At 39.6% G+C, this 16,803-nt stretch overlaps 1 protein-coding gene and 1 long non-coding RNA gene across 3 annotated transcripts in view; one reads left to right on the top strand and one right to left on the bottom strand.

Moving 5' to 3' along the window:
• LOC148188535 (uncharacterized) overlaps window positions 1-16,803 on the bottom strand; it is a 47,772-nt gene that overhangs the window by 10,723 nt on the left and 20,246 nt on the right. The gene's annotated exons all lie outside the window — the stretch shown is intronic.
• On the top strand, window positions 274-3,386 carry LOC121949525 (TLR adapter interacting with SLC15A4 on the lysosome). Its single transcript, XM_042495240.2, has 2 exons — window positions 274-445; window positions 2,150-3,386. The coding sequence occupies exon 2, from the start codon at window positions 2,152-2,154 to the stop codon at window positions 3,109-3,111; it is 960 nt and encodes a 319-aa protein (XP_042351174.1). The 5' UTR covers window positions 274-445; window positions 2,150-2,151; the 3' UTR covers window positions 3,112-3,386.

Consider the following 16,803-nt stretch of genomic DNA (forward strand, 5'->3'; position numbering starts at 1 on the left):
ATCTGTCATATCACTTCATTTGGCGAGAGTAAATGTGGAGGTATGTACCTTCTTACGTAAGGCTGTAAAATAGATATCTGCAGGGAGATATGCCCAGCATGTGTGTAACAATCTTATGAAAATAAGATAATAATTGGCAGGATGATGAGTTGGAATATATTCATGATGAACCCAGCTGCCAACATTAAGTTTGCAGAAATGGGAAGAAAGACAAAAAATATCAGGCATTCCCACTTCCTCTTGGGGTGGTATTTAACAACCGTTGCACATGAATGCAACCTGTTCATGTCGAGTCAAATACAGTTTCCACGTTTGAGAGGCTGCATTGATAGAAAATGCAATGCTTCTGAGGAACAGTGCTTTTCTCTGCTGTGATAAAGACTGTGAAAGGACACTTGGTACTCTCAGGTGAAAGCTGATAGAGGGACTGTGATTCTGGTCCAAGGTAGGAAGAGGTTTATTTCAGAAAAATATGATTTAGATTTATGATTATTAGATGAGGTGATGACGTCTTTTTTTGTTGGGAGGAATAAACACTTTGACCTAATTACTCAGTGAAAAGGACTCACTTGAAACAGCTTTTACAGACAGATCATTAATGTAGTCATGAATGATTTGGTTTTATTGAGTTTTATGGTGATTTTATTTGATCATTATACGTGGTTTTTTGGAGTTTTATACATTTGTATTGCAAACTATGAAACTACGCGGCACAAGTCTACGGTCCTATATATTTTCATATGAATAAACTTTATTTGGATAGTTTTGTAGAGTATCTGTAACATTTCAACGGCTTATTTGTTGCAATATACAACTTCAGCTGTTTCGCTGTGTCTGTAGATGTTTATCTCGAGAGTATAAGGGCAAATTGGCTTATGACAATGTCCACAGTGAAACTTCCAAACGGACGATGACAGAGTTGTTTGAGAGGGTGGGGACACAAACTACTTATGCAAGTCATTCTTTGAACCGCCACTGTCTTTGGTGAAAGTGCTTTCTAAAGTTTTTGCTCTCTCATCTTGGTGTCAGCTACAGAGTCACCTTAAACTAGATAACATTATACTCATGGAAGATTTAATAAACAGGATTAAGGGATATTTGACCACCAAATGCACATGTCCGCTTACTTAGATTAAAAAAAACAAACAAAAAAAAAAACAGAAGAGGACATTTCAGCAGGATTAAATAAGATGAGTCAGGTCACATTAACTGTCTTGTTAAAGCTGCTGATGAAAGAATTACAGGATATGAAAAGTGCATTTCTATTGCAAATAATCCTAAAATACAAACTGCAAAATGTTTTTGATATGTAGAGTATTGTGATAATATACATTGTGAAAAGCTGCAATTTATTACCCTTTTCCAACTGTAAACTAAGGAAAAGCTTGGTCAATAACTATTTTAATCTAATAAGATAAAGTTTTTAGTCTGTGCTTCTCACTTCCATCCTTTTTATTGTGGCAACATTTATCTACTGGATTGAAAAAAAAAATATTTTACTATTCTAGTGGGCTACTGAAAGTTTAATTTGTACTTGAAATATTAATAATTTATAGAATTTAAAAAAACAATACTTTGTGTCTGTGTATTGATACATTGCCACAGAAAATTTTGTGATACTATGCTGTATTGTTTTTGTTTTTTTCATCCACAACAAGCGGCGAGTGAGGAGAATCTGCTGCTCATGGACAGACTGGGGGCTAATCAATCACTAAATATATGGTTAAAAAGTTAGAAAGACATATACAGCAGGCCATCTGTGTGATTTACACAGCTGTCTGTGAAGATTACGCTTCTCTAAACAGAATAGAAATAAACTCGTAAAGTTTAAAAATGCAGGTGGTCTATGGTTTCAGTGGAGATGACTGAAACCTTTTGCAGAGGCATAAATGAAAGTGTTGAGCACCCGAGCATAAATCAGGCTTCAAGAGAGAAAGTTGAATTGTGACCCTCAATCAGAACGCTATTGAAATATTACAAAACTATCTTTAGGAGGACTATCCTAATTAAGTGTTACCAAATCAATATAAAATTAACAGATTCATCTATGCTGCAAAGTGCTTCTTATCACATCCTGAATACTGGCGTGCAGTGTGTTTATCTGGTTTAACTTGTCTCACAGCGTCTGAGAATATGCTCTTTGTTGCAGCCATGCTTTGTGAAGGCAGACTGTTGAGCATGACCTACGGTGAATTGGAGGAGCTGGATCCGCTCCCTCCTCAGAGAGCTCCCCAGGGTGCTCATGGGCTGCCGAGAGCAGCTGCTACCCTGGTGCCAGACTCCATCAGACACACTCCACTCATTCATCACAACTCCCCTGAGCAGGCAGGTTGTGTGGACAACAGGAGTGACTCCGCGGAGCTGTACATTTCTCCGCTGCAGTCCTTGGATTTCCATAGTGCTCAGCCGGGCAGACAGATTTCTCCAGAGATAGAGATCCCAGATCAGACTCACTCAGTTGGTGATGCCCCCTTCTTGGTTCCCTCCTTCTGTCAGAGCATCTGCCAAAATTATAGCGACCTCCATATCGCAGGCGACCAGGTGCTGCCTCTCTCAACCAATGACGGTGAGCTCCGCGTCTGTACTGACGCCCAGGCCATCGGCCCCTTCCTCCAGTCCTGTGATGTCCCCCCGGCTGTGGAGGACTCTCTCCCAGGACAGACATCTCAGGGTGGACTTGTACATCCACTGAGAGGAGGTTCAAACCGCTGGAGACAGGGGAGCACCCGTGATCGGAGCTTTTTGTTGCAGGGGCGTGAAGGTCCATTCTCCAACTCTCTCCTGAATCACTACCTGGAGCAGAAACTCTTGGATTTATACCAGCAATACATGATGGAGAATATGGCCAGGGAGGGGGCCCCTGGTTCAGATTCTGACCCGGGCCCCATCATCCCTCTGCTGGGCTCAGAGCTGGTCTTAACGAGCCTGGACCAGATCACTTTGCAGCTGAGTCGGGAGGGGAACCTGGAGGCCGGCCTGGCAAAGGACATGGTCCTCAGCTGCCTGCTGCGGGTGGCTGGTGACATGCAGTCAAGTGAGATCAGCACTCCCTTTCTACAGTTTTCTAACGAGGCATCCAGGGAGCAGCTCACAGAGAATAACAACGAGTAACCCCAGTGTCGAGGAACTTGCTCATTCAATGCTCCCTTTCATTTTAGTTTTATCGCCCCCAAAAAAAAAGATGAAACTGCATTCATTTTTCATTTCATAAGCTGTTCAGAGGATGGAGTTAAAAGCAAATTCTGTATGTGATTAATAATTATCAGAAGATTCTGCTGTATTTAGGTATCATCATTTTAATATGCAGTTTGAAAATGGTGTATGTTTATGTGGTGTGCAGTTTCACTTTCTAAAGGACATTAAAAAACAGGAACTGAAAACTGAAACTGATCTTTCCTGTTTTTTTAAAAACATCACGCCCCTACTTTTAATGTTTCTGGCCACATCTTCTAGCCGGGAATGAAGTTTTAAATGGATGCAATCTGCAATTCACTGTTGCCAATGCCACCAATTCCTCCTGTACTTTACACAACTCACCTTTTAACGCATAGTATAGCATGCCATAATTAAATCAGTGCCCAAAGATAAATGCCACACAGCTAAACTTGCTGTCCATGTTATGTTTACATGCTTTGGAGAAAATTGTGCAGTTATCATGCAAAGTCTGCAGTTTAACAAACAGTCACAAGGGGGAAGCATTATCACCCAACTTATTAACCCAAATGACTTTGACACAAACCCTCTACTCCTCACTGTCTGTCCCCCTCCCTCAACCAACGTCTATCCATCCAGCTAATGCTTCCTATCATCTGCTAATCTATGATGTCATCAGGACTGAGCTGTAAATCTGTAGCACGCAGGCAGTCGGGCACTAACACCTAATTCTACACTGTCTGTGATGCTGGTTCCTCTACTGTGTAAACAAAATACAGGGTTGAGATAAGGTTATCTGCACCGCATGATTTATTTGGGAAAATACTGCGCAAATGAGAAACTCAGCACAACTGCAAACCGACGGATTTGCACACTAAAAGTGACATGTTATTTTTCATGTTTCCCGTCTATTCAAAGCGCTCTGAGAGACCCGCGACTCCATTCCAGCTCAGCGTTGCCGTGGCCTTCTGAGCCAGTGTTTGATCAGCTTCCTTGTTTCCTGTCCAAACAGAGAGCCACAGGAGGAAACTGTGTTTACCGAGCTGAGCGCCGCAGTCAGAGCCCTGTGAAGTCTCAAGGCCGCCGAGACACATGTTTGGTATTTCTGCTTCTATCCGGACTGAACATTCCAGGTACATGTTAAAGGAACCGAATCCTCACAGACCTAAACAAAAACACGCTCACGTATAAATATGATTCACCCGATGCCAAGCCCAGCAGTGTGAGCATATTCAAACAAACTGATTTCCACAGACCCTGGAAAAATGAAAAACAGACCTCTTGCTGCAGCAGAGGTTGGGAATTGTTTACAGGGCTGAGGGTAAAGCTACACACCGCAGTCTGTTACACACACACACACACACACACACACACACACACACGGGTTTATTCATCAACCCAATTAACACAAATTATTTACCTCAGTTTGTCAAAAGCCTAACAAATACCTCACTGAGTTCTACTTATTTGGGTGCAAATGCAACACAAATAGAAGGGAAATGAGTTTTTAAAATTTCTGTAATTAGCAAAGATTTTTCTCTTTAAGAAAAAGTAAAACTAAGGTCAAAGAAAAAGGAGAAGCCGTGATAATGAGAGCAGGGACAGAGACTGATAAAACGAACGGCAAGCTGCTGCAGCAATTTAAAAAATGGAAGCGTTAAAAAAATACACACTTCTCTCATGGTCTTGCGATGGAACTAACAGGGAGGTTGAAGTGTTGGAGCGTCTTTCAGAGGTTCATAAAGTAATTTCCTTGTCACAAAGAGCTTTTAACATGGAGGGCGGTAAAGGCAAGGCCACAAGATTTCATATCAAAGCCAAGGTCCCAGATACACTCTCACTATTGTGGCTTTAATGCTCTGTAGCACTCTGTGGCTTGCCTTTATTTAAAAAGCTTTTAGTATGTAGCCTTGTTAATTGGAACAGTCATATACTGTTTACTTATATTTTTTTCCTCCTTTGTGGCTGCATGATTTAAAAACCTCTATCACAAATTGTTCAAGGCCTATTGATAGTCGAGATCCTTTGAGCTCTTTAGTGGATTAGACATAGATATACAGGCAGACGCATTTTTTTATTTGAACTCTCATATTAGTTTGCGCATAAAGAAATTAATGTAAAGCTATACGGTTATTACAACATATACGGCACACAAATACCACACAAGTGGACGCAATCACAGTTGGCGTGTCGAGGCATTTAATTCAATTATGTCCAGAAGCTGAGCTCTTTCTCCTAATTTCTTGGATGGCCTTGAGCAAATGTGCGTGGCTTTTTTTTCTATATTACATCTACGGGAGTGACATAATGTCCAAGTGGCAGCATGCTGGAACATTTAATGACAGCCCCTGCTCTGTATCTGGCTGATTGACACTGGGACACGTAGGTGGTGGAACGGGAGAACACACATTTCCCGGTCAGTTAGTCGCTCAAGGTTGCAGGGTGCCTGCAGCGGTGCGGGTGACCTTGGCTAAGCTAGAGCAGACAGAGAAAGACCTTGAGAGACAGCGGAGCAGCAGGATCTGGCGCTCAAAGAGCGGGGGAACATAATGTGGTAATGCATGACTATATATCACAGCACACAGGAGCCATGTGACTGTGGATAGCAACGGGATGGAAAAAAAACATATTTTTATTCACTCACATGTTAATTCTTTTTTACTGGATAGGTTTATAACACTATGTACACTATTTTGATTTGTGGACCTTGATGGCCATTTATGCCTCTGCCTTTGTTATCGTCTTTCTGTATGCGATAACAAATGGATTATGGTTGTGATTATTTTCCGCCCTGACCCAATTTTTCTGGAGTTTGTGAAACTTGTTCTTTTATCTGTTGTTATTGTCTCTCATTTTAAACTGTCTATGTCTCCTTTGCTTACTATAAATTAGATCTCGATCAATACTGTTTTAGGGCTGATGCCTACACCGATATTAGGGAGGTAAGATAATCCTGATATTCTATCCATCTATATCTCTTTCTATTATCTATCTATCTGACATCAGTGCATTGAAACAAAATAACAAAAACTGGAAATTAAACTATCCTAAGTAACCTCAAGCACCTTTTTTTCCCAGATTACGTTCTGTAAAAACAACAAAAAATATAATATTGGTGCATATCAGATAACATATACACCAAGACCAATATATGTGTAAGGGACTATATCTGATGATAATGTTGCATGCCTTTGTAAAAAGGACTTTATGAACAAATTTGACTTTCTATTTCCTCACAACTACATTTCCACTTTTGGTGAAACACGTTTTTAAGGTTGATCAAATGCTGATGGCGTTATCAGTTCTAAAACTAGCCCTGACCTTCTTAGTGATTTGTTGGTAGAGCATATTCAGCCCATGTTTGATTCATCCCAAAATAAAATAAATACATAATTTTCCTCTAACCTGTAGTGCTATTTATCAATCAAGATTGTTTCGCTGTGAGTTGCCGAGTATTGGTGATTTCAGCCGTGGAGATGTCTGCTTTCTCTTAAATATAATAGAACTAGATGGAACTTGGCTTGTGGTGCTCAAAGCACCAAAAAAATAAATTTAACCAGAAATGTACACTCAGTAGAGTTCAGATCTACGCCAGGCGGCAACGTCCCAGCTGTCTGGGCTGATCGAGGCCACTCTAGACAAATGTTGTTGTTCTAGCTGACACATGTTTCAGAGGATACAATATAATTGGGGACTAAAGCAAGGCCACAAATCTTTACTTTGATCGGTATTAGCTGTCTGTGGGCTACAGCACAACAAAGTTGAAAATAACAATAATAAACACAATAAAAATTGACAAAAACACATTTAACTGCCTGCTTACTTACTAATAGTAGAAGCACAAATATCAAGGAAAAATGACCAAATCAACACAACTCGCAAGTCTACGAAATCGGGTAGTCTTTGCTTCTGAAATGCTCCTGATGTGGTATAACATCATGCGGAGGACGAACTCAAAATCAAGTCAGAGCCAGACCATGGAGAGCTGTGGCCATGTGGAGTAGTCCCTCCAAGCTCCCTTACATTCAAGACGATGGCCAAGATAACAAAACCTGCATTAAATTAATTTTGTTTCAGATCATGCCTACCTTTAAGGGATCATAATGCATTGGGTATGGAGTTAATCTGCAAATGCTGCAGTTCAAAATCACACAGAAAGCTCCTCCCCTCGGGTCAGAGATACAGGTTTCTGAAAATTTTTTGCAACAGGTTCAAATCCTTTATAACAATTGTCCCCTTGCTATTTTGCTTTCATAACATGAACCTGTGATTGTCCTCTGTATTGCGTAGACAACAAAATACCAGCACTTCAGTGTTTCAATGGTCTTATTGTGTTTTTTTTATCTGCAAAAGAAAAATCCTTGTGTGATAAAGATCTGAGCCGTGCATCACACTGCTTTAAAGTTCAGGTGTTCTGAGCTGAAGTACTCAATACAGTGTTTGCACATCATTAAAAACCTCTGCATTTCACTACCTCAGGTAAAATCTGCAAAAAAGTAAAAAAAAAAAGAAGAAGAAAGTTTTCTATACCTCCATGAGAAGCTCAAGGTGAATGGGCTTGAATAAAATGGGAAAAATTTTACAGGACTTCACCTTTTGATGCAAATCCACTCTTACAGTCACATTTGTATGTGCATTACAATGCCAGTTAGAAATAATAGATTAGTTTGTTAGAATAATAACTCACTTGGCGGTCTAACATTGAAATTCTGTATCAAAAGGAGCAAAAATATTAAAAAGAAGTTAGATTTTGGAATTCAAAGGTTTTAGTGAAACATATTATTTATACAAAAGGTTAGTGCTTGCAGGGCTGGATTTACCTACTGAGGGACAAAAATGAGCTATGAGCTCCTATTGGCCGCCAACTGATGAAGTATATACTGTACACACACACACACACACACACACACATATATACACATTTATACATACATATATACATATACATACACACACACACACACATATATATACACATACACATACACATATACATATATACATATACATACACAAACACACACACACACACACACACACACACACACACACACACATATATATGCATATACATATAGTATTTATTTAGGAATATGCAACTTGCAAGCAAAATAAATAATTCAGATTTTGATAGATTGTAGCCTCTCTACAAAACATTAGGCTTTAAATGGATAGCTCGGACTTTTTTGAAGTGGGTTTGTATGAGGTATTTATACATAGTCAGTGTATAACACGCAGTATATGATGGTCAGCGCCCCCAGTTTGGAGAAACTGGTTGTAGTTGTGACACAAAGGCTATAGCAATGTACTGCTGTGGACAGGGTCAGCAACAAAGTATATTTGAGCCACCTAAATAAAGTCCAACCTAAAAAAATCTATTTTTTGCTGCTTTATTATTACCTTAATATTCTTAATAACCTTTCAAAGCCACCAGACTTAACTGACAAAAACAGTAATTTTACCTAACTGAATACTGGAGTTTCTGATCTATTGCTGCCTGGTCGGTTAGTTTGGATTATTGTGTGACTCGGTGAATCTGAGCCAACCCTTAAAAACACTAAAGTCACACAAAAACACAAACAAGCAAAAATGTGGCTTTGAAGAAAGCATAGATATGTTTCACTTTCAGTTCAGTCCCCCTTCGGACAGGGCTGCCTGACAGCAGGGTAAAGTCTCGAAAATGTTTCAAATATAGCATACACTTAAACCAATATTGATTTTTTTTTGGTGGGCATTTTATGAGATAGGGGGTGTGCTGAATGAAAAGCTACTGCAGGTAATACACGGACTATGGATACCACCTCATACAACCCCACTTCAAAATATCCAAACTAACCTTTTCAGGTGTTGCCCTAAGGCTCCTTTCATATCAGTTTATGTTTTATTTGAGTATCAAACTAATTATCACGACTGCTTGCCACACAATGAAGCCAGAGCTTCTGGGCCACCTGTGAGGCGGGTTTGCCTTGTTTGTAATCCTGCCCCTACTACTAGGGGGCAGTTTTAAGAGTTACAATTCATTATGTCTAGTGTTCAAGTATTCATTCCTTTTGTATCCATACAGACTATCAAGCTACACTACTGAACTGCTACACTTTTGAAGGAGGTTCAGCTAGGGCTGGATTAAAGGGCCTAAAACAAAGATTTTTTTCTGCAACAAACTTGATTTACGATTTAAATAATTTTTTTCCCCTCTTAGAAACAATCTACAAATGACAAAGAAAGTACTCTAAATAAGTTTTGCTTTGATTTTAGCAAGAAAATTAACAGTCAAATTGAAGAATGTAGAGGGCTTCAAGTCAGTTTTGCATTTTGCACAGTTATGCAGGTAAACACAGCAAAGTATTGAAAAAATGTAAATTCTGAAATCATACAACTGTCGCTCAACATTAGCTCCATGTTAACAAATTTTGTTATTTGTTGTGTTTAAATTACTGGGCCATAGGTCTGTTGTAGCTCTCTGTAAAGATCTTTTCATGTGTACACTTGTTGAGACGGGGCAGGGCAACTTCAGCAAAATACAAACTCAGGCTTTTCCACCAAACAGGAAAATGATTCAACTAATGGCGGCTGCTTTTTACCGAGTGTTTGTGGGCTGACGCGGTCTTGAGCATCTCAGAGTGAGACATATTTCTCCCATTTAGCTGCATGCCTGTGTTTGAGATGTTTAAATAAATCAGTCATGCTGCTGTTTTTACTTGCAACAGCCTTTAAACAAACTTTGCAGCGCACTGTGGTCAGTTCCAAACGGCTGACGAGACTGTGTCTCTTTGGAAACGTACGCTTGCTGTCATGTTGTTGTGTGTATATCTCTAGGAGGAAAGCGCAGGGGGAGGGCACAGCCCACCGTGACCTACAGAAGCCCAAAGAGAGCAGCGGAGAAAGAGAAGAGAACATTTTTTTAAAAATCCTTCTTAACCACTAAGTCACATAAATTTCATTTATCAGCCCTAGGTTCAGCGATCAGCGTCACAGTGACTTTCACATAATATGGTAAACAAGTCGAGTTAGTCCTCTGAACTAATGCCTGCTCACAATGCTAACATAGAATCAGAAACATCTTTTTGCTGACATTAGATATCAAAGAAAAGCCAGAGACTATATCGTATTAAGTTCCTGTGAGCGGTAAATTTACAATGACACACCCTATCAAAAACAGTAATCTCACCCTCTGCTCGGAGGTTAAGACCTCACAGTTTTCCCAATTTGCGTAAATTATAAGCCGCTGCTCCTCCTCTGTGAATCAGCTGCTAGGTGCTACGGGCTGCATTTTGAATTTCCCAGCTGTGGGTCGCACTCATCATCAAAAAATCACAACCGTGCCGCCCTGTCGGCTGTCCGTCTTACAGAGACGTTGATTCAACGCTGTTACTACCTCTGTTAAAAGGCAAGAAAACTTTTTCCCCCATCCAGTGATTGTATCTTTTTATACAAAATGGCAAGGTGGAATAATGGCACGACATTCCCGCCTTGAACAGGTGGTGTAAAAGTGGCTTCGGTCTGGTTTGGAGGAGCCTCAGACTGATGATTTGAATCTCAACTTTCAGGGGTCAGCACGAATAATTTCCTTTAAAGAAATAATTCTGCTACCTTTTCATCTGGGCGATGTATAAGATGTTCCTTTCTGTTACAGTCTGACTTTATTGACTCAAATAAGATAAGAGTGCAAAAAGGTCTTCGAGACTTACAAGTACGATGCCCGCCAAGGTACTGTAGCTCAGCAACAGACTGTCTCCTAAAACCAGGAAGTTGAACAAGCTCAACTGGCATTTAGTGGAGGCCTTGGCCTTGGCGAAAGTAAACATGTATAGAAAGTATCACCCTGAGAAGAGTGGAAAATTATACAGGTACAAAAAAATGTGGAGAGGAGGCAGAATGATCTGCCAAGGCAATTTATCTAGTTAAGCAAGGCCAATGTATGAACTTGAAAGGGCAGAAAGAAAGAGGCTTAATTGGAAAAAAACTTCATGTAATAAAAGAATCTCGGATTAGACTCATAGAGCTGAAATATGACATGCTTTAAACCTCAATCAGATGTCAGGAGTGAATGCTTCGTTAGAAACAAATGCATAGTGTTAGAAAGACTTAATCAACACAAATATCTGCCTCATATCAGAGTTAGTGGGTATTAACCTCCGTTTGACCTGCTATTATAGCCCAGTGCTCCACTGTTTTGTATGTGAGGCTCAGTATGCAAAGTAGAAACAAAGAATTCCAGGTAGAATATCTGAAAATAAATCTGCATGCACATTGAAATAGCAGCTGAGGCTGAACAGCAAGGCTAGAAAGTTTGGATACACCACCTGCTCGTGAATTTGTAGCCAATTATGATGGCAGGCTGGCAAGGTTACCTCTGAATCAGCGCATAGAGGCACTGGCTGAATAAAAGGCTGCTAGTTTTGGAAAAAAAAAGACTAAATATGAGAGGCTCTATATAATGGTATGGTGGTGTTAGTGCATCACACCAACAAATGAGAAGACAAAAAAAATTAATTAATGCAACTAGCAGGTGTTCTCTGTGTAGCAAGAGCCACATCATTGCATTAAGTGTTATATCCCTAAATTACGATGAACATGAGCATTGTATTTTATTTTGAACCAATCCCATGTGCATTATGCTGCTGCCATAAATATCCAGTAAAAAACAGTCCCCAACAAATACAATATTTACTAGGGTTGTGCCCAACTCAGAACTGTACCACTGAAATCAGATTTTGCTGATTTTTATAAATTTTTCAATACAAATCTTGCAGATTTGTTTTGTTTCACAAAGTATTAAAGTTTTAACAGGCTCAGTGGTATGTTTAGTGTGACAGTGGAAATCACGTAATATAGTAAACAAGCCAACTGCACCAACAACAGGTTGTAAATGTGCAACAATTTTTTTGCCAACATTTTGATATTAAAAAAAAAAAACAAAGAATGTATCGTGTCGAGTTGCTGTGAGCTGAAAATTCACCTCCTCTACACAGAGGTCTATCTTCTCTCTGTGCAGCTCCCTGCATGTCCGCAACTGCTTGTGCCAAAAAAGTAGCATGAAAGTCAAGAAATCTCACTCCGCAGCAAAGTCTGGGCACCAAAACATCTCCATTAGTACACTGCACAAAAAAAAAAATCCCAACTGCTCGACTTGATGCAATCTCAGACAACCAAGGGTTTGAGTGATGAATCGAGTCTCTGACTTACAAACGGGCAGCCCCACTACTTTTTCCTTTTTGAGTAAAATGTACCAAAAACTACAACACCCAGCTGTTTAGGGAAACAGCCTTTTTGAAAAGAAAAAAGGTCATCTGTAGGGCACAAATATTCAGTAAACTTCTACAGAAGGATGGACTTGGGTCTGAGATCTACAGACAGCATGAGAAGGTACTGAAAGGTTGACTTGCTGGCTTTGGTCTTTTCATGGGATTTGCTGACAATAAGGAAAACATATTCCTAGCCTTAACCTTTAACATTCGTATACACAAATAGAGAACATACTTTCTCCCACTTTTCTCAAGTATTATTCATATGAGAACAGTAGGATGAAGCAGTGGAAAAAATGTTCTGAACATAAAAGTAAAAGTTGGACTACTGCAATAAAATTATTCCATCACAAGTAAAAGCATTTAAGAGCACTGAAATAGCAGCAAAATGTTTTTGAAGAAGTATTTCACTGTTGGAAAGACTTTTTCATAAAACTTCAGTAGAAAGATACTTTTGAAACTGGTGCTATATGACCAAAGAAAGCAGAAAAAGGGTTGTGGCATTTACTTTTGCTGAAGAGGTAGAAAACCTACAACAACCAGAATGCACTGCACCGCATTGGACCAATTAACGCTCCTGCTGGTGGATGATGTAATGCGAGCTTGTCTGTTTCAACACAGGAAACAATATGTGGATAAATCTAATTGGAAGAAGTTAACTACAGTGCTGCTAAATGGGTGGAAACTGACTGCAAATCAGTTAACATCAGTTAACAAATGCTACTATTTGGATCCATATCAAGATAATCTTGTAAGACTTGTTTTCGTTGTTAATATTGACTTCAAAATGGTTTTGAAATGCAAATTAATAAACAGTCAAAATGCAATTAAAAAAAACATTAATTGCAATTACCTATCAAAATCCAGCAATTACACGTGATTTTAAAGGATAAATTGTTGCACAGCCCTACTCTCAATGTTTTTGGCTGGTTTCATCTCCAGCAATGCATCATGTTTTGATGAGATCACTACATATATATTCTCTATGTAAAATATTTATCTGCAAAAGTAACTACAGCCATCAGATTAAAAAATGGAGAACAGACATAAAGAAAAGGAGAAAACAATACTGCCTCCTGACATAAAGTGGAGTAGAAGCATTATCTAGAGTTGCAAAAAAAACAAATTCAAAGTGATTTCTGAGGGTTTTCAGATGAGTAATTTCACAGCTTCAACTTCAAAGGAGAAAGTTCAATACTTTCAGCTTGACATATTAAAAGATAGAAAACATTGCATTTTCAAGGCCTGGCGGATCTTTAATCACACAAGTATCACAGAAGCAAAGCAAAGTCAGACAGCATGACTCACTGCCTGCCGACGAATCGCTTACAGAAGTCTGAAAACGTGTTTGTTGCTGCTCAAGGTGTGTGAGTCTCAAATGAAGGACACCTCACTGACAAATTTAATGAGAATTTTTAGGGACGGGAATGAAAATTAGTCATCATGCTGGATTTCATCCTTCAAAGACAAAAGATTATTCCCCTTATTCTTATTTTAAATGTTTGCTTCACCCACCGATGACTTCTCCCTCACCTTGGTCTTCCCCATATCTGAGCCCTTCCCTGTTTTCCGCTCACCCCCCTCACCTCCTCCCCCCACGTCTCTTCCTGGCACGCCGACATTGTTATTAGTGTCATAATTTACCTCCTTATGCAAACATGACCCTGTCCTCGATATGCTGTAAGGCAAAAATATTCACAATGTAGTCACAGTGAGACCAATAAAGAATGAGACAGGAGGGACATAAATTATTGCTCCGCAGCTACAGTCGTTCATATTTCACTCAGTAGCCTTTCGCATCACGCACACATTGATGCACGCAAGTCTTACGTGTGTTGTCAGCAATGGCTATACATATGAAAAAGCAACATTACTTCACAGCTTGACATATATTTGGATAAGATAAATTGATCGGCAAGGGCAAAGAGATTTAGAGAAAGGACACAATGGGGACAAAGGCAAGTAAATGGGATATGTAAAAAGGAGTCAGGTGAGGCAATCTGCATTTTAATCGCTGTTTTGTCTAAATGTATTTTTACGACACCGCTGTCGAGTAAATCCTTTGTGACTCACTGGGGCAAGAGTGAGATGATGGAGACTGAAGGTGTGTTTTGCCCAAGTGAAGATGGTCTTGAGTAGCGAGAAGACTGAATGAAGTGAGCCCATCAGAGTGGCACTGGGGGACTGTTGTGCTGCATGGATTCAGTAGCACATGCACACTCATGGGTTTGACCTTGGCAGCCTCTCCTCTCTCCCTCTCCCTCCTCCCTGCATGTTAACCCCCTTGGGGTCCCACTCAACCTTGGCTAATTAGCTCACGTCCCAGTGGCATATGTTCAACACACAATTTATCCACAACAAGGACATTACAACTGCAGTGTCCCGCCTCTGCACTGCCTCCCGCTCGCTCCCTCGTTCTGTTGTAATGATTCATCTGTATTTGTGTTTGAATGGGCAATGATACAGGCAGTAATGAGTTTACTTAATCCTTTAAATCTGACATTGTGTGCACCTTTTAGGATGTTTAATTTAAAGCTGCTGAAATCAATATTTTTTATATTATGGATTAAATACAGAGGTGGACAGGCTACAAACAGCAGCCTGGGAATTTGCTGTCAAATTGTCCCAGTTCGATACATCAAATTCAAACTTACACAACATGTTTGTTGTTGCTTGAGTCAAGACTTTTGAATCCCTCCACACCACCAAGTTGACCGAATTATCTGACATTGTGACAAAAAGCAAGAGTTTCTCAATTATAATAAACTAGAATTTCTGCCACGCTGTTGTTTGCCTCCTCACCAGTCATGCTGCACTTACAGTTTACATCCATGTCTGTGAAAAAACATGGATGCTGCTTGATTAACGTTAGTTTAATGTGGTTATGTCAGTCTCCAGTGATTGGTTAGAGAAAATCGAAACCGCCCTCCCCCAGGGATATCAGTGAGAGTGGAAGCAATGAGACTGACTGAAGATGGAAACTGAGTTAAACAAGTTGACAAATTTGTCTGATCTCAAGTAATGTTTTTCGAAGCTGGTATATTTTTCTTGTTTGCACTCAGGTCTGAGGCCCTCCAACAGGTAAAAACTACATAGAACAGTGTAAATAACAAGTGCAATCTGCTTAAAAAATGATAAAAATGGCATTACCTCACTATGTCATAGAAAATGCGATGCAGCAGATTACATAAACCAATCAAATTGATGCATACTGTGCTTAAAATCTTAATTGATTCAATGCCAGTTAATAAAGTTTACACTTTCAAACCCTGCATACACAATTGCACTGTCACTTCGCAAAACTCAATATGCACACAAAGAAGCCGGCAGCAACCAGAAGATACAGAGTCGGAATTTGCGCAGCAGGTAAAAAGCTTGCTCCGCCCATCTTGTGTGACACGTTGCGTCCATGCTCCATGCATTTCTGCTGTTAGAACGCTGACACTTAATATTCAAGGTTTTCCTCCCAGTGTTTGTGGGTGCAGAAAGCAAAAATTCAGAAGTTCAATTCTGCTTTTTTTCTGAATTAACATTATTTGTAAATAAAGCAAGAATTCATGACATAATACCGTTCTTAAAACAGGACTTTTTTTCGCAAGTAAATGCATCATGCCTACATAAAAATCCCTCTTTATGTTACACTCTGAACATACGTACATGGTGGAAAAAAAAAAAATTCAACACAATATGTTGTGATCAAGCCAAACAGTTTAAAAGCATCTGACTTCAAAGGTCATGCTACTCTGCACAAATAACCAATAATAGCTACAGAGTGACTATGCCACCAACGTTACTACACTCTATACCCTTGATTTCTTGTGTGCCTTTGAAAACCATCCACTCCGAGTTTCTGACATCCTTGGGACTGTATTTACAAAACCTCTTAAAACAACAAATAGCTTCTGACTTGATATTTACAAGGAACTATTGAAGTAAACCTAGCTATTCAGAATCAGGAGTAGTTGAGAGGAAAAACCATAAAGCACCAATGTTCAAACACCAATCCAACCACAGCGGAAGACAAGCAATCCTTACAGCAGATTTTAGACACAACTACATGGTACAAATACAGAAATCATCCCAGACTCTACACAGTTTGACTATTAGGTTTCCTTATACAGTCTTTTCTGTTATCTACAGTAAATGAGTGAACAACTTAATCTAGATTAACCAGTTTAATTGGTGTTAATGTAAAACATCTCCAAAATGCTGCACGATAAAAAAGACAGGACTATGTGACAATCTAAGAAACACAGCATTAACACACAGGTGGTTCTTGTTGGCAGCTGGTTGCCAAGTCTGGCTCAACTCAACACTCCCATGCTCAAGTGGAGATTGGCCCCTGGCTGTAATTTGAGGGGCATCATGCCCCGGATCATCACTCCTTGTATCCACCCACAACTGG

Source organism: Plectropomus leopardus, chromosome 10 (genome assembly GCF_026936395.1).
Source record: "Plectropomus leopardus strain MGB_pleo_1.0 chromosome 10, ASM2693639v1, whole genome shotgun sequence".
In the NCBI taxonomy this organism is placed as follows: domain Eukaryota; kingdom Metazoa; phylum Chordata; class Actinopteri; order Perciformes; family Serranidae; genus Plectropomus; species Plectropomus leopardus.

Excerpts from the sequence above, each read along its gene's own strand:
- LOC121949525 (XM_042495240.2), top strand. The coding sequence starts at position 2,152 with ATGCTTTGTGAAGGCAGACTGTTGAGCATGACCTACGGTGAATTGGAG.